Source organism: Chanodichthys erythropterus, chromosome 18 (genome assembly GCF_024489055.1).
Source record: "Chanodichthys erythropterus isolate Z2021 chromosome 18, ASM2448905v1, whole genome shotgun sequence".
In the NCBI taxonomy this organism is placed as follows: Eukaryota; Metazoa; Chordata; class Actinopteri; order Cypriniformes; family Xenocyprididae; genus Chanodichthys; species Chanodichthys erythropterus.
In genome coordinates this window covers 4,176,805-4,196,489 of record NC_090238.1, presented here as the reverse complement: position 1 = coordinate 4,196,489, position 19,685 = coordinate 4,176,805, and the positions used below count along the sequence as shown (strand labels likewise).

General features: G+C 35.3%; 1 protein-coding gene across 2 annotated transcripts in view; it reads right to left on the bottom strand.

The window, feature by feature from the left end:
* The window catches only part of tfb1m (transcription factor B1, mitochondrial), a 41,447-nt gene that overhangs the window by 21,037 nt on the left and 725 nt on the right, over positions 1-19,685 (bottom strand). For both annotated transcript variants that reach the window (XM_067368430.1, XM_067368431.1), the window contains exons 2-6: positions 18,439-18,590; positions 18,189-18,340; positions 17,653-17,761; positions 15,818-15,969; positions 10,974-11,093 (exon numbers count right to left, since the gene is read on the bottom strand). In XM_067368430.1, the coding sequence (XP_067224531.1) occupies positions 10,974-11,093; positions 15,818-15,969; positions 17,653-17,761; positions 18,189-18,340; positions 18,439-18,571 (666 nt within the window). In that variant the 5' untranslated portion in view covers positions 18,572-18,590. The remainder of the gene's footprint in view (positions 1-10,973; positions 11,094-15,817; positions 15,970-17,652; positions 17,762-18,188; positions 18,341-18,438; positions 18,591-19,685) is intronic.

Here is a 19,685-nt window from a genome sequence, read left to right as displayed (position 1 = left end):
TGCAAATATGAGGTGCTAGTTAAATCTTTTCTGTCATGTAACACCAGCTCAACTGATTAAACTTCATCAGCCATCAAAAACCCATCAGCAGTAATGGCAGGCCAAGTCCATAGACAACCAATCCGTCAGCAGCCCTCAAATGGCCAGCATTTTTATTTTTAGGGCTCATGCACTGAAGGTGTGTAGGCACCTATTGTAAATTTGGAGTCTCTATCTTAATAGCTCCAGTGCCACCAACTGTCCAAATTTGCACTTACGCTTATGCTAATAACTTTTGAAGCTTAAGGGCTAGAAACTAAATTCTTTTTTTCATATGATTCCTTGGCTCAAGGTGATTCGATCGTAATGAAAATTCCGCCATTTTGAATTTTCAGAAAAACCTACTTTTTTTTATTCTTCTTAGGCCATTGCTCCAATTTTCACAAAAATTTACCCAGATCATCTTCAGACCATACTGACAAAAAGTTATGGAATTAAAGTCGATTCGCCAAATTGTAGAGGTGTAAAGTCCAGGGGTCAGAAAGTAAAAGTCCTGCCATATGTTTATTCCACCCATGAACTCAGCCAGCTAATTTCACTAATTAGTTCTACCTCCTGGCTAAAAAACTCTGCTAATTAGCAAATCCAGGTGATGAGAACAAAATACAGAGGAGGACTTTTACTTTCTGAACCTGGACTTTACACCTCTGCCAAACTTTTTTTGAATAACGCGCAAACGAATATAGCAAAGTACCCACCAAAATGAAAGTGAGGCTATATCTCCGCAACGCAAACATGTTCTGACCAATCTTGGGGTGTGTTATGACAACCAAGACCTGAGGCTACCTGCACAGTTTCAGCAAAGTGCCACCTAGTGGTCAGGAGATTTTTATATTTTTTTTTGTAATTTTTTAAAAAAAAAACCCACATTTATCTCTTTAGATTCGGTGCAGCATTCGGCGCAGCATGCTGAGTCAAACAATACCCAATTTTCCCATATCAGTCATTTTGGGCATTGGCCATTTTAAATTGTGTCACAAAATGGTATATTTTATGAACGCATTAGCGTAGTTATGTGTGTGTATTTGGCACAATGCCCTCAAAAAAGTTATAATGAATTTCCAAAAATGCTAATAACTTTTTGATTAAATAACTTTTGATTAAATTAGCCTACTATAATGAAACTATAAAGATTCCTTGGTTCATGCCGAGAACATTCATATCATTTTTGCCATATTTAGCCAAACTTCCTGTCCACCATTTTGATTTTCTTTCAGTTTTTTTTTTTAACTCCTCCTACACCGTTTGTCCGATTTTCACCAAATTTGAGTCAGATCATCTTCAGACTGTGCCAGCAAAAACGTATGGATTTTGTGTCGGTAGACGAAACCGTTTTTGTATACTGAAGCAACAAATTTAAGGCATGATGCCAAAATGACTCAGAGGCTGTATCTATAAAATGCTTTGGCATATTGACACCAAACTTTGCATGTGTCATTGTCACCTCACTCTGACTACAACTGATTTGGTCACAGCGCCACCTATTGGCTGAAAGTAGGGTTGCCATCTTCAGTGTGGCAAAATAAGGGACACCCATTCAGGACTCAATTCAAAAAACACATTTGTTTTCCTCTTTTTTTTTTACGTTTGATTATTTTATTTATTTCATAAGACCTCTTTAGTATTTGGTGTGCCTAAGCAGTTATTCTGAACCAGTAATCACTTTTTTTTTGACAATTCTACATGGGATGAGATTAATTTAAAATTTTTAATTAATTTACTTAAATTATGAATACATCATTATGTAATTATTTGTTCAATTTTTATCTAAATATTTTTATAAATGTCAAAAGCTGTATATGACAGGATTATTTATTATGTAGGCCCAATTAATATAGCTTAGCTAAATGATAGATTATAGATATTAATTTATCAGACTCATGTCTAAATATATAATACTTATCTGTCTGCCAAGCTCTGATAATGTATGAATATTATATTATCAATTTACAACAGCAGCCTATACCTTTAGATGAAGCATGGATGTGTGCATCACCGCATGTTGTCTGAGCAACTGGAATGTTTCTCTGCAAAGAGCACAGTTCACCTTACAGGTTCATCATTAGTTACTTGACAGACCCATTGATGTCTTTTTCCTATTCAGCACTGTATCTGGAGAGCCTCTTGTGTTCAAAGAGCCGGTGTGAGCTCGACATGTTTTTAAAAAACCATGCAGGATTACAGTGGATGATCTCAAGACTCCATCGCTATTGAAAGAAAGCCGCTAAAATGCAATGACGCGCAAATGAGCTTCTCTGATTTCTTTATATTTGCTATTAGTATTCTCCACACTGCAAAATCCTTATGCGTTTATTCAACTATGTGTGGGTCTATGTAAAATACTGGACAAATTGCATCCCGTATTGATTTGATACAGGACGCAACATTTTACCTGTAAATACGGGACGATTCAGTACTTCACGGGACGGGTGGCAACCCTAGTTGAAAGTAACAAACCATTAAATCATTACTAGTGACTGTATTTTTTTTTCAGCCATTTTGCCTAAAATCATATTAATGTCTTCAAATGCTCATTGTTGCAGTTGGTCTGATGCTCCCAGCCATGCTGACATGACTTGTGTTTTTGTGCTTGGCCCCGATAATTGCAGCTATATTTATTAAAATATTATTAATAGATTCAGTGTATTATCTTCATAAAGATTAATGTGTAGAAAAAAGAATATGATTGTCAGACACTGTAGATGACCTTGCCCTGCTGGAGATACTCCTGGGTCTGTACATGCGCGCGCACACACACACACACACACACACACACAGGAATGATGATACTGCCCTTGCTTGGTGCATTGTGAACTGCTGAGACAGGCAGTATAGAATGCCAGGATAAAAGCGCCTGCATGAAAACAATATTTTCCAATTCATAGAATTAGATTTCCATCCAAACATCCACTCTAGTGCTGGGGGACCTTTTTTAAAACGCTAGTGTAAATAAAAGATTACTGAAGCATGTTTTACAAGAAAATATAATTTCTTTCTACTTCAAAGCATCACGTTTAATTCAATGTGTTACTTTTAAATATTTATGAAATTTACTAGCAATTTCTGAGTGAAAATTGCTTCAGAAATCCTATACCAGTTTTCACTCAGTGTAGTTCTTACTGTATAAAATATAAACATCTTAACATTGTCTTCAAATGAACTTCATTAAGTCTTTTAAACATCACACACACAAAAGAGAATAAACACATTATTAAACATATATTAATAAATAATAAAACCTACCTTACTGGAACTGCAATTTTGCAAGATCTCTAAAATATCTTTTGTCAAATCAACTATTGATATTTGTTCAAAATACAAAGCATTTTGTATAAAATAGGATAATTTTATATTCAGTGCGAATCATATATTGAGAGAAAGGTTGCAGGCATTCTGAGACATTGAAATAACCTTCCTTTACTCCTGATACATCATTTGACCCCATTTATTAAAATGGAACACGACTTATACCAAATCTGACCCCATTATTCACTCTGTGAGGTTTCATTTTCTGTGATGGTCCCATGGTGCAACAGCCAATGGAGAAAAAGAGTTTAATGATCCTTAAAATGGACATAAAAGGAATAAAAAAGGGAAAAATTCAGCCTTGCTCCACAATGTCATATAATGGGTGTTGAAATGACACCATTTTATGCACTGCAAAAAATGCTGTTCTTACTTAGAATTTTTGTCTTGTTTTTAGTCAAAATATCTTAAAGTTCTTAAATCAAGAAGCATTTTCTTGACAAGTACAATTTATTTTCTTGTTTTCAGGAAAAATAAATCAAAATTGAGTATTTTTTTCCTTAAAACAAGCAAAATAATCTGCCAATGGGGTAAGCAAAATAATCTTAGCCCAAACTGAAAACAAGATTATATAGCTTATTTTTGGTTTGAAATAAGATTATTTTGCTTACCCCATTGGCAGATTATTTTGCTTGTTTTAAGGAAAGACTTACTTAATTTTGACTTATTTTTCCTGAAAACAAGAAAATAATTTTTACTTGTCAAGAAATTGCGTCTTGATTTAAGAACTTTAAGATATTTTGACTAGAAACAAGACAAAAAGTCCAGTGTGTCATTTCAGATTTAGAAAAAAAAATATATATATTTTTTAATGTTCTTTTTAAATGCATTTACATAGTTTAAACTATGCATTTATAGAGAATATTGGCACTTTTCTGGGTATTTACAGTTAATGGTCAATTTGTTTTGGTGCCATGGTGTTCCAATCTCTCATCACAAATTTTAATCCTTAGTTCACTGACAAAGGTTAGTACAATGAAACAGTACTACTATAAAGACATCAAGTGTACAAAAACACTCTCTCTCTAATTATATATATGTGTGTGTGTGTGTGTGTGTGTGTGTGTGTGTGTGTGTGTGTGTGTGTGTGTGTGTGTGTGTGTGTGTGTGTGTGTGTGTGTGTGTGTGTGTGTGTGTGTGTGTGTGTGTGTGTGTGTGTGTGTGTGTGTGTAGGCTGCAGGCATTTTGAGACATTATATATATATATTCTTTAAGGAATGTTATTTCATATATTATATATATATATTATATAAAATCACACACAAAATATCAAATAAGATAAAACAGGTGATCCAAATATATTCATATAAAGACTTCTAACAACAGTAACATTTTCATTTTTATAATATATTGCATGTTTATATAATTATTCAAAAAAATAATAGTTGAAATATATGTGTGATATGAATTTTTTTTTGAGATAATAAAAATGAATATTTTTTTAGGGTATTATTTTTTTCTGTAAGAGTCGGGGGGAAAAAATTGTAGTTAAAGGAAATTTTATAAGAAATGTGATGTTCTGCAGATTTCCTACACCTTTTGACTAATTAACTGAATGACTTTTACAGGCCTTTTTGCTTATTGGAAAAATCTCTTATTTTAAAAAGACTGTCCATTCTAAAGCACTTTCCACTAAATTAAATTAAAAATAAATAAATACAGCTATACTTGGGTGGCCATATGTATGTGTCCTAAAACTATCATTTAATGTCTTTTTTAATGATTTTTGGCCCCACATCATGTGCAAATGTCATCCACCCACAAGTGTAGCTGTGCAGGATCATCTCCTCGGAGACCAGTGCAGCCATTCCTCTCAATATCCAGACAAACATCTGCTCGAGGTACGCTTCACTCTCCCTCAGATCAATCTCTGTCATGAGCCCATCCTCGAGCTGTCTCCCTCTTTACTCGCGCTTTCTATCCTCTGTGTGTGGGAAGGACACTGCAGTAGCAGCTGGCTCCGCGTCTGCCTCCGTACACGCAGCAGCTCAGGGGACGGCAGCCGATGCCTGCGCTCGTGAAACGCGTGGGGGAGAAGAGGGGGGGTTACTGAACCACTTTTGCATCTGATGACGAGGAGAGGATAATTACATTCATTCTAAAGAATGCAATTATTCTGTCTAACAGACAGCAGACACAGTGTGGGCGATGACAGGTTCATTTGATTGCACTGCAGCTGAACAAGACAAACATGCTAGAAATGAGAACTTTTCTTTAAATATTATGCCACATGTTAACATTTCCTGTAGCAGTCACTTAGGTTAACGCCTCGATCCACCAGGTGGGGGTGTCAAGCGCGATCCGTGACAGAGGAGACCAGCAAGTGCGCCGTGGGCCTGAGGACATACAACACACGGCCAATCACCGTGGACACAAGCCTTCAAGGACAACCACAGTCACTCAATGTGACAGAACAAGGTGCCTTGCAGCGTCCACACAAAACTGCCAGACAAAAAAAAAAAGCCACATAAAAAACACCCCTTGTGGCATGCCGATATCAGCTAATGCTCATGATTATAAATAGCACAAGTCAGTTCTGTTCGGAAACGCTGCAGCTAATTCCCTCCGACCTTACAAAGAGGTTCTGCAGGGAAATGAAACACGGTGAATCTAATAATTCAATCCATAGTGTAAATGTTGTGCAGAGCAATTCAGGACTGTTCTCTAAATACAGTGAATGAGCTACTGCTAATTACCAGCTGCACAATATTCACTTCTCTAATCCAGTTAATTTGACAAGAGCATAACGGGAGGCTGTGTGTTATTCTACATGTGTGGTAACTTACTCCCAGATGTATCTTCTCTCTAAACCGTCCATAAATCCTATTAACTTTGCACCTACTTATTTCAGATGGTTTTGGGCATTGACCAACAATAATACAAGTAAGGCTACCATGCAAAATATGTGTCAAAATCAAAACAAAAACAAAATAATGTTCAACATTAAACATCATTCGACATTAAAGGGATAGTTCACCCAAAAATGAAAATGTGATGTTTATCTGCTTACCCCCAGGGCATCAAAGATGTAGAGGACTTTTTTTCTTCAGTCGAATGCAAATTATGATTTTTAACTGCAACCGCTGCCGTCTATCAGTCAAATAATAGCAGTGATTGGGAACTTTAACAATAAGAGTCGAAAAAACTTCCATAGACAAATCCAAATTAAACCCTGAGGCTCGTGACGACACATTAATGTCCTAAGACACGAAACGATCGGTTTGTGCGAGAAACCGAACAGTATTTATATAATTTTTACCTCTAATACACCACTATGTCCAACTCCGTTCAGCTTCCGGTGAGTGAGGTCAAAAAACGCGTTCTGGTGACGGAAGTGATCAATGAGCGCGAGACATCACTTCCGCTGTCAGAGCGCGATCAGACCTCACTAACAGGAAGCTGAACGGAGTTGGACATAGTGGTGTATTAGAGGTAAAAATTATATAAATACTGTTCGGTTTCTCGCACAAACCGATCGTTTCGTGTCTTAGGACATTAATGTGTCGTCACGAGCCTCAGGGTTTAATTTGGATTTGTCTATGGAAGTTTTTTCGACTCTTATTGTTAAAGTTCCCAATCACTGCTATTATTTGACTGATAGACGGCAGCGGTTGCAGTTAAAAATCATAATTTGCGTTCGACTGAAGAAAAAAAGTCACCTACATCTTGGATGCACTGGGGGTAAGCAGATAAACATCACATTTTCATTTTTGGGTGAACTATCCCTTTAAATCATGCACAATGATAGCAGTAATGTGAATGAGTCATTTTTACAGTCAAACTAATCACTGATTTCTTGTCATCTTATCTGGCCAAGCCAGCAACATTTTTAAAGAAAGCTTTTATACTTTATCTTCTATCTAACATAACCAACTTATATCTGACATAACCATCTATACCAGCGGTATCCAAAGGCAAAACGTGGTCCAGTGTGTAGTGTTGCGCCGAATTTCGACATGTCATTTTACACCGACATGCTTCACAAACGAGGATCAATTCAACGCTGGATTTGCAAAAAAGATGAACATGACGGCACATGCCAGTCGATGAGTTGAATCAACTCCACAGCAGCTACATAAATTTATCCACTAACCATTCAGAAACGTCTAAAAGTTGTAACTTCTTCCTGAGTCTCTCCATCAGTGTCGACTCCGGTTTGAACAATGTAAGGCTGAACACCGTTACTGACAATCCTCATTTTGGCTGCGTGAGATTCTCCAGCTTTGTTGTTGTTGAGCTGTTAAAGCTCCGCCCTCTTCTGGAAAGGGGGCGGGAGCAGCAGCTCATTTGCATTTAAAGGGACACACACACAAAACGGCGTGTTTTTGCTCACACCCAAATAGGGGCAAATTTAACAAGCTATAATAAATGATCTGTGGGGTATTTTGAGCTGAAACTTCACAGACACATTCTGACACCAGAGACTTATATTACATCTTGTGAAAGGTGCATTATAGGTCCCCTTTAACTAAAAAATGTTTGCGACAAGTTAACACATGGTGCCGTTAGACTTTTTTTCCCCCCATATAAATTCATCATTATTAATCAGCATATTGAGAGCATTAAGAGCATTATATGGCATCAGAAGATGTTTCCTCACAACATAAACCAATGTTATAACTTGGAGAATTACTTTGAGATGGCAAGGAAAGACAAGAACCTTTGAAATTACTAGTTAACTTTGTTTTGTGCTCATGAAGAGAGATTTGATTATTAGATTATGTACTTTTGTTTTTAGTAGTTTATTACTTAAGAAAAGTATGGACCATTATATTCATATTATGGACCAATAATATTCATTTTATAAATATGCATTCTATTACAATTTTTGCCTCAAAACAAAATAATTATATATAGTTTTTATTTTTAGCAATGTATTTTCATATTTGCTAGAAATACTGTATTTCATTAAAAAGTAAGATTTCTTTACATTTGAAATGAAATCTTAATTTAAGGGCTATAATTAAAAGAGTTATAATGTAATGCTTCCAAGACCATCACAAGACATTTTTACAATTTCTGCAAAACCTCAAAAATTAAGAATTGACAAGGCATAAAAGGATGTACAGGTTCAACAAATTTCAGATTATCTGATCCTTATAGTAATGATCTAATAAGATGATTATTGTTGATCCCTGAGAAACTAAATGATTTCATGTTGACTTTAATAAAAGAAGTCTGCAGATAGCACAGCCAACTCAAAGATTGGCACACACAGCTAGTGCTGATTTCAGTCCTCTAGGGTGAGTCTCTCCAACACAGATGGCAGTTACACCACCACCGCTCTGTACAGATAATAAACTGGCAAAGACAAAATTGCAGTATTACATTCTTGAAGTAATATCAAAGAGAATTCACCACCTTTAATGAAAGTGTGAAAAGAACACATCAGCTCTATCAGTCTTTATGGCCAAAAGAAAATGAATGGTGCCCGCCAGTGTAAATCTCAGCACAGTGATGCTATGGTGTCCTGGATCATTTCCAGGGCATTAATATGCAGTTACTAGGGTGTCCTGGGTGGTTAGCTACTATACTAGATGGTTCTGTAGACCTCAAAAGACCCTACTCTCAAGTACGACATTCTGGACCCAAGAATATGACTCGAGTCTCTCCTTCAACCCAACTTTTTGGCCCATTTTATTACCCGCCATACAGAAATCAGATTTTCTCAATGAACCACACAATTGAAGTGAATTCATATCCACAGCACAAACAGCATGAGATGAGCAACACACTGAAACTGTGAGCAACAGTAATGATGATGCTTCATTAGTAACTATTCTAATACATTAACAGCATATTAGGCCATACTGAAAATGTGAACATGATAAACAGTTATTTCTCATTTAATACTGATTATCATTCTACCTTTCCACAAGATTAATATCTTCCTGACATCAGACACCTGAAGACAAACACCAGAGAAATTTGATGATTGAATATCAAACAGGTAAGATTAAATGGATAGTTCACCCAAAAATGAAAATTCTGTCACCATTTACTCAAAAAAAAAAATACTATGGGGGTCAATCAACTGTTTGGTTACCAACGTTCTTCAAAATATTTTCTTTTATGTTCAACAAAAGAAACACATTCATACAGGTTTGGATCAACTTGAGAGTGAGAAAATTATGATAGAATTTATTTTGGTTGAACTATCCCTTTAATCCCTTGTGCATCCTTACAGACATGTTTGTCTTTTTCAGATTTTTTTTGTGATAATTTTGCCTGTGTTAATGCCAACTGTATACATTTTGGCACAGGTGTGTATTTTTATTGGAATTTTACTATTTTATCCCCATTTCCTTTAATAAATCTATTTTACACTAATAACAACAAATAGTTCCTCTCAGGACCTGAAGGACAAAAATGTCCCCACTGAAACAGGGCCAATTAACTATAAAATGATGCAGTGATAAAATGATCTTTGTTAATAGGCTTTCATTCTGTCTGCAAGGCTTCAAAATTACAATTTTTACTATTTTTTAACCAATTGGTGATATTTTCTCAGGTTTGGCCTATAAAGCAAATACTACAAAATCTTACTGAAAGCTAATTTCTTTAGATATCAACCAAAAATTTGGAACACAACCTGTTTAGATTTATGGCTTTAATTGTCTAGCAGTTTTAGAGTTTAACATGTTTCATAAAAATACATATTTTATATTAAATAATGTTTATAAATCATTTTCATAAACTGAAACCTCTATACCTTTTTCCTCATTTCACTTTTACATTTTTTTACTTTAACAATAATCTGCTAAGGGTCTTCTTTGAAATGAGACCAAACTTAAGTCTGTGCTTCCAAGCTTCAAATGTTTACGGCAGTTTTTGGACACGGACAGTCCTTTTTTGACACTCAAGGGTTAAGGTCTAAAGAAGATTTCCCACCATCAACCAAGAAATCAGATTTTCTCACAAATCTGACTTACATCAGGAAGGAAATAAGTGGATGGAGAATGGCCCTGTCATTAGATATCCCTCAGACATCTTACAAGTGTTAGCCTATATGTATTTTCCCTCAAAGAGCACAATTAAGCTTTTTTTTCTGTCTACTGTGCATTATCACTCTTGTGCAATGTTTTATCTTGAGGAGATGTTTCAGTAACTTCTTGTGTGAATCCTCATGAAGCAGCAGATTTCTTTCATCAGTGGTGTAAAAGCCTGGGTGTGCAATGAAATAATCATCCGTGCCATTTAATCCAAGAGAATGCTCAATTCGTCCCACTTTCCTTTCTTCTTCGTTCAAAAGCACTCTGGCTGGATAAAATATTTACAGATGAGGGAACTTTATGCGTAAGGTACTTTCTTTCATTAGTCCCCTCTTTTATCCACAAACCCCTGGCAATCCCCAAAACCCAAAAAGTCAGTCCTACACAACCCAGAGGAGTAAAGAAGCAAGGCTAAAATCTCAAAAGTGGCTCTGATTTCCACCCTGTACAAAAGAGTGGCGTACCAAATGCCCTGCGGGCGTCATTACACTGCGTCTCCATCTCTGATTCCATATCTAAGACAACATTGACTCTGTGCTCTTCTAATGAGCGAACACCCACATCCTTCCACACGAGCACTAAAAGACCGAGAGATACAGAAATGTAAATGGCAGAAGAAAGAGACAAAAGACTTACGGTTGGTTTTGGAACAAAGGCACGTCCTGGGATGGTGAAACAGCTTTTGACAGTGCAGAGATACTGAGCCATGACTGAGAGACGGCTGCGCTGGCGGCTTCCTGTGCTGGCTGTTAACCTCTACAAATTAAAGAGGGGACAAAGAGAGTGAGTGAATGAATGAATGAATGAATGAATTAGATACAAAATGGTTTTAAGACCCTTTTAATGCCCCTTTTAACCCTTGTGCATCAATTTTAAAAAAGTTACACATAGGTCCAAAGAGGACAAAAATATCCATGTCCAAAAAAGAAAAATCTGAAAGCACAGACTTAAGTTTGTTCTCATTTTAAAGAAGACCCATGGCAGATTATTGCTGAAGTAAAAAATTCAAATGAAAATGAGCATAATTATATAATTTATGAACATTATTTCATATAAAATATGTATGTTAGAATCTGCTAGAAAATCAAAGCCATAAATCTAAACAAGTTGTGTTCCAAATTTGAGGTTGATTTTGTTTGGGCGCAGTACCAATTTCTCCCCGTTACATGCCAGCAAAGCTCCACTGGTACACACAGTGGTTGAATTTGTGATTTGTAGCACAGTAGAGTTTTTCTTTCTCAAATATTACATACACACACACAAACAATTATATTACACACGTCAACCACACTCTGACATCCACACCAACACACCCACACAATTATAGCAGCATAATTTATCCAACTGGCTCTATAATATGCAGAAAACAGGAATAAAGTAAGTATTTGCTTTATAGGCCAAACCTGAGGAAATGATGCCATCTGGTTAAAAAAAAAGAAAGTTGCCAACAGAATGAAAGCCTATTAACAACGATTGCATCATTTTGCATTTAAATGGCCCTGGGATTAAAAATTGCAGTTTTAATGGGTTTCAGTGGGGACATTTTTGTCCTTTAGGTCCTGAGAAGAACTAATTGAAACTAATTAAAATGTATGCAGATAGCATTAACACAAAGACAAAAATGTCCATAAGGACCGCAAGGGTTAATTCAAGACCAATATCACAGTAACAAAATGGCAAAATTTTAGATATTTTTCCCCTAATCATTTCATTCTAATATTTAAAATTACTCAAATACTTCAGCTTAATGTTGTACTAAATGCATTTTTTTGTAAATATACTTTTTTTCTTTTAGGATAACAAATTGTTAACAAGTTGTAACTAATATTACCTTACTCTGCATCTCAGCTATTCCACCAGCCACCCAGATTTCTTACCAACCAGTTTATTTATCTCATTCTCATATCAAAGGTTTTTTTCAAATGTTTTGTATGCTCTACAGTGTATGCCAAAAGGTTTAATATATGGGTCAATGACATGATGGGTCATTTTTTTTTTTTTTTTTGTCCAAAAGGCCTTAATAATAATAAAAAACAAAGCTATGACATCCAAAGTATGTAAGGTAGTACAACTAGATCTCTTTTACTGAATCCCAAAGGTTTAAATTATATTTTGCTACATATATAAAAAGGTACTTTTAAGTGTCAAAAGGTCATTTGGTTTAACCATCCAAAGACCAATACAGCCATTTCATTAGTGATTAAAATATCTTAAATGTAATAAATGTATATTTTTTTTTATTCTGGCATGATTTTATAACATCATATATCAGTAAAGAGCAAAATGTTATTCAAATTATGTGTAGAAGTCGTTGCTTTGTTATGAGAAAGAATGTCCAGAAAAATGAATTTCATTGATGTCATTCGGAGTAACCAATATAAAGGGACCATTTTGGATCAAGTCATGCGGTCAATATCATGTGACAGGATGTGACATCATTCAGACACCTGCGAAGGACCACATAGTCATGAAGCAAATTAACTCTCTCTTAACTATTTGAAAAATTCATGTTTTCACTTGATCATACGCATGTCCCGAAACATCAGGTCATTCGGTACAACCATTATAAAACATGGAAAATGTTGTAATATTTTAAAAACTTGTACTAAATATAAAAAGTTTAGTTATCCTTTTGACAGCTAGTTAGATATCAGCCTGTTAGCATTGTTTGAAAATATCATCATTCAGTATAACCAAAAATGTAATTTGGTAAAACCAAAATTTTGGTTAAACCGAATGACTTTTTTGGTGACAAATTGTCCATCTTGTAAAAAATGAAAAAATCAGTGTTAATTGATTATAAAAACAACAATCTCATTGTGAACACTTGTAAATTTGAATCACATTGTAAAACTTCAAAACTAATTATATCTCCATTATGTTTTTTTACACTTTTAAAAACCTTATTCATCAATGACCCAAATGGTATGGTGACACTTTACAATAAGGTTTCATTTCTTAACATTAGATAACTACATTAGTTTACATGTACTAAGAATGAACAACGCTTCAGCTTTTATTAATCTTAGTTCATTTTCAATTCAACATTTACTAATACATTATTAAAATCAAAAGTTGCATTTGTTAACATCAGTTAATTCACTGTGAACTAACATGAACAAACACAGAACAGTTGTGTTTTTATTCAAGTTCAAATATTGGAAAGTGTTACCAAAAAAAAAAAAAAAATCCTGTAAATGTAATGGACTCTTTATTAAGATCTCATTACACAATGTTCAACATCAAATATTTGATGAAAATCCATACTTCAAATGAAACAGCAGCAGCTTATACAAATATGTTTTATTATACATAGAATATTCTTTCATTTTATATTCACACTTATGTTTTATTTAATTGTTTGTTTCTTCTATGACCACTCTCTCTTTGGGCCCTATAATCAACAGTCATTATGGTCTACTGTGCCTTTAGGAGTTCTGTGTAAACATTACCTTGCATGTAAAATGAACAACAGTGCTTTGCTGCAAGCTTAAAAAGCCTGAATAACACTGTAAAAAAAGAAGCGCAGCAAAAAGATCAAACTGAAATGATCAAGGTCTTTGTTAAAAATAAACTAACTCAAGACAAAAGGACATTCAGAGGTGCTTACAGCTCAGATTAGCACAAGATTTCTCCTCATTATCTCACTGAGATGTTTCTGAACATCAAATCAGCATTTTACACTTTACTGCAGGTTTTTATACTGTTATAACATGGTTCTAGATTGCTGCTAGGTATTGATAATGTCTGCATCAGAATATGCATACTTCCCAACTATTCATATCATAAAACTATTGACCTAATGATGACCTAAACATCCAGTGGACACTCTGCAATCACATGACGCCAGTGCAACCAACACTGGTCACATGACAATGACAAATGTCATCATTACTATATATAAAAAACTTATTTAATGGCCGCATATGTTGTAATTCAAAAGAAGTACCTACTCATAATATGCGACATTGGACACAGTAAAAATGTTCTAGCATGATGATAGATAGTAGGACTGCTCGATTATGGCAAAAATCATAACCACGATTATTTTGCTCAATATTGAAATCATGATTATTTAACACGATTATAGGTGGGTGAAATGATCAAAGTCTTGAGTCATTTTAAATGTCAGTGAAATTACACAATTATCCATACTTAAGCAAAAACTATTACTAGTCCTCAAAACAGTTACAGAAGACAAGTAAACAGTAAACAATACAATATGAACGAAACTAGTATAAGGAAACTAAATTACAAACAAAAACGACCAAAAAAATACAACAGAACAAAAATACAAACTAGAATGTACATTTCCTGAAGAAAATGTGAATGGTGCTTGCAGTGGCAAAACTCGGCACTCTTGATTAACATGATGCTAACATAATTACCGTCCTGCTAGGATGTTTTTAGCAAAATGCTAACATGATTAGCATGGTTGCTAACATTATGCTAACATGATTAGCATGTTGCTATCATGATGCTAACACCATTAGCATGTCGATAGCATGTTTTTAACAAGATGCTAATCATGTTAACATAATGCTAGCAACATGCTAACATGATTACCATGTTGTTAGTATGTTTTTAATAATAATAGTGCTTTATTTATTTCAGAAAGATGTACCAGTGGTATTCAGTTAATGGCCTATATCAGATATTGAATAAAGTAATCAAATGTAAAATATCACTGCTGTATACATTAAATATTGACTAATCCTTATGAAAGCTACAGTTTATTCATTCAAGAGCAGTGATTGATTTTATCTTTGTCTTTTGTTGTTTGATTAACAAAAATGACTGCAGCAGATGTATTAGGCTGCTGTCACTTTAAGAGCTAACGCACGGACACAATATACTGTTACACAAGCGCTCTTTCTCAGCCTTTACATTCACTTAAGACATAACCGACTGTGTTTACGAGGATAATTACCAAAATGGCATTTTGACATATTTATGTGTAGATTATTTGACCGTTTAGGTGCGTATCTGAAGCCCTTTACTCATGCACGTTCCTCCCCGTCTTGGGGCACACGCACAGGAAGCCGCCTAGGGAACAGTATCTCTTTTGAGGCTTAATGTGCTTTTAATAACATGGTTTAATATCAAGCATGTCCCGCAGTTTAGCAGCAATAGAATGCATTTTACAACACTCATTTATTTACCTGATTTGGATGTCAAGTTTGGGCTATTAAGGAGGAATGAAAGTGCACCACTGTGAAGAAAAGGAAGGTGTGTGGGATGTAAAGCGGTAGCAGCACAACAATAATGTAAGTTTCAGGTCGATTATCTTGCTTTCATAATCGTTGAAAGCCAAAATCAATTACGATTAATTGCACAGCCCTAAATAGGATAGATCAATCCATTTCATGAAAAACTACTGGCTGTTGACCCATTGGACAGAAACTACACATTTTGTTAACTAAACTTTTGTAAACTGCCTCCCAACAGAACAATACCAGGAATAAGAGTGTTGAACTTACTTCAGCCACTTCTTTCTGGAAGGTCAGTGTAAGCCTTGTACGTCCAAACATAAAGGACCCAGTTCTGTTGGACATCTGCTCCAGCCACTTTATGATGAGAGGAGTGGACACACTGAAGGGCAGGTTCCCAATGATGTGCAGGTTGGGGGGCACTGAAACACACAAACTCAGAGTGTCCACTAAAGATCCTTTCACTTTTACCTTCTTATACATCAGCAGAATACACAAATGATGTTACTGCCAAACATCAGCATAGGCAGCTGAGAATACATAGCGGTTTTGTTACATTAAAAATACATACATATTACATACAAACCAAATCCAGTTGCTGATAACATAACCTCACTACATGCTACTGTACAATAAAAAAGCATACATTCATTAGACTGATTAAGGGTGGCAGACATTCAGGTGAGCTGACCTTAGCTTGTTTTTGTGCAAGTAAGAAAGTGGTTGTTCTGTCTTCTGAACAGAGAGGCGATGGAAGGTCTGAACATTTTAAAGGATTTGATGTAACGCTTGGACCGAATTCTAGCAAAAACTGGCAGCCAAAACAAAGACTTATAGTGTGAAATGAGAGACTTACAGATTAAAAATGAAGTTAAGCTGCTGCATTTGGAGAATATCAGGGGAAAATACATAAGCCTATTTTCTCTGATTATTGATAATCATTTCAAAATAATAACATTTCAGACAGGACTTTAAGAGTCCAACAAATTCTGTTTATTTATTTAATATATACAAAAATCATCCTCCACAAATATTGGCATATATGACCAAAATTATTTTTAAAAAATGTGAAAAATTAATACATATTCTCTCTCTAAAATACCCTTAGTAATTCGTAAAAGGGATCTATAATGTAATAATGTAATAAGTCTCTGGTGTCTCCAGTATGTGTCTGTGAAGTTTCAGCTCAAAATACCCCACAGATCATTTATTTTTGCTTGTTAAATTTGCCCCTATTTGGGTGTGAGCAAAAACACGCCATTTTTGTGTGTGTCCCTTTAAATGCAAATGAGCTGCTCCAGAAGAGGGCGGAGCTTTAACAGCTCAACAACAACAAAGCTGGAGAATCTCACGCAGCCAAAATGAGGATTATCAGTAACGGTGTTCAGCCTTACATTGTTCAAACCGGAGTCGACACTGATGGAGAGACTCAGGAAGAAGTTACAACTTTTAGACGTTTCTGAATGGTTAGTGGATAAATTGATGTAGTTGCTGTGGAGTTGATTCAACTCATCCACTAGCATGTGCCGTCATGTTCATCTTTTGTGCAAATCCAGCGTTGAATTGATCCTCGTTTGTTACACACTAACTAAAGTTAAAAATGTGAAATCATAATCCCACCACTTTAAGAGAGAAAAGTGAAGTTTGTTTCACTGGGGTATAAATATGAAGTGAGTGTAGTGTACAGTTTGGCAAGAATAACAGCTCCCATTCAAAGGTCCAGAAAAGCACACCTCAAAAACAACAACAAAAAATGGTTCACTGATCACAGTTTTGTCATGGCCATCCCTGTCCAGTCCAGAATTCAGGAAAGAAAAGAAAAATCTGCCCTATGTTTATCAAACTTACTACACATTAATGGACTCCAAACTGTAATCTAAACAAAGAGAAACTGAACAAATTGAAATATTCATTTAGGAGGTGCCCATAATTGTGGCAAACATTTATTTAAAAAAAAAATTAGTGTAAGAATTTAATTAAATATTAGAGTTTTGTGGATATTGTAGATAAGAAGATAAAAATTGAAGGCATTTTGCCACAGCCTGTTTTGTTCATATTTACCAAGAATGCCATAATTATTTACTGAAACTCTTTGTAATGTTTACCATCTTCCCATGTCTTGGCTATGTGAGCTGGGAACCCTTTTTCCAGTCTGTATGTGAGAATATCTCCATGTGCGATCCTCATTCTTCCTGGGGCAGCCTCAGATAAAAGCTGAAAAACAACAGAAGACCCGAATACTTCAATAAACATGCTTACTAAGCTGATTTAAAAATAAAATAAAACATTGCTGACCCAGTAGAACTAAGTAATGTACATTGTAAGAGAAAAAAATATATATACTGTATATAGTATATATAATCATAGATCTATAAAGGCACATTTGTTCTTGTGAGATTCAGCTGCATCCACACTGACAGGTGTCATTAATGTACAAGACTGTATCAGTCAGTGAAAAATAAATATAAACATTACTTAGATGTAATAGAAATATGTAATATAAACATTACTTCTAATGTTGGTTCTAACTCACACTGTGCAAACATACTATTAACTGACTCTTTATTACCAATTTTCTTTAATTAATTGTAATGAGAGCGATAAATTGGCCATGCCCAATCAAATAAATGAAAATGCAAACCTGTAATCCTGGCATAAAGCGAGTGTCCTTCTCCACCACTAACACGTCTGCTGCTCCAGCTTTCAGAATAGACCGGGTGAGACCCCCAGGTCCAGGTCCAACCTCACACACATGCGCATCCTTCAGGTTTCCCGCCTGCCGGACAATCTTATCTGAAATCCAATCCATTTTGTTAAAAAGTTTACATTTAGTACCCACATAAACAGTGTGCTAATTCATTGAAGTCTTGTAAACGTGTTTCGAGATGTACCTGTGAGTCTCATGTCGAGGAGGAAGTTCTGTGAAAGCTGTTTCTCCGCTCTCAGGTTGTACAGTTTGATGATCTCCCCTATGGTCGGCAGGGGAGGTAACCGATAACAGGCCAGTTTCTGTGTAGCTGCCATCTGACTTCAGCTCAGTCAACTGAAAAACACGAGGCTCTTCTCAAATACAGTGGGGAACCAAGAGTCTGTTTTGCCAAATTTGAGGTTAATTAGCCAATTAAAGGGTTAGTTCATCCAAAAATAAAATTTCTGTCATTAATTACTTACCCTTATGTCTTTCGACACCCATAAGACCTTCATTCATCTTCAGAACACAAATTAAGATATTTTTTATGAATTCTGAGAGCTTTCTGTCCCTCCATTGACAGTCTAAGAGACTACCAATTTCAAGCCCCAGAAAGGTAGTGGTTTAACCAGTATAATTTTTATGAAGTGCATTATTTGTGCAAAAAAAAAAAAAAAAATGTATCACTTTATTTAATCTTCAATGTTCGTTCACAAGGGCATCACAATGCATGCATGTTGTGTTGACGCGAGAGCAGACCTTGTGTGAATGCTCACTGGAGATTAATATTCTGTAAATAATAAAATAAAATTTAATAAATCAATAAAATTGATGTTAAAGTCACAGGCATTACTTTCATCATTTATTTCTGGGGCTTGCAAGTGTCAGTTGTGTAGCTGTCAATGGAGGGACAAAATGTAAAATTTCATCAAAAATATCTTAATTTATGTTCTGAAGATGAACAAAGTTCTAACAGGTGTGGAACGACATGAGGGTGAGTAATTAATGACAGACATTTTCATTTTTGGGTGAACTATTCTCTCAACCCTTGCTTCAATGACGTACACTCAAAGTGACATGGATCAGATTTTGAACAAACTTCTTCCTGTTATCAGAGCGCGATTTAAGAATGTTCCAAAGAGCATCTTAAATGAAGGAAAGAAACTGCAAATCTGCATACAGAACATTTGAGCTGTCAGTGTCACATGACTTCATTATGTCTATGTTATAGATCAATTACAAGCCAACTTGGGACTTAAAGGCCTGGATTCACAGACAGGGTTTAGACTAAGCCAGGATTAGGCTTTAGTTCAATCAGGACATTTAAGTAGCTTTTATAAATGTGCCATAGAAAAAGAAAAAAACATCACTGGTGTGCATCTTGAAACAACAATCACACTGACATATTTTAAGATATCTATCTATCTATCTGAGCAAATTTCTACTGTC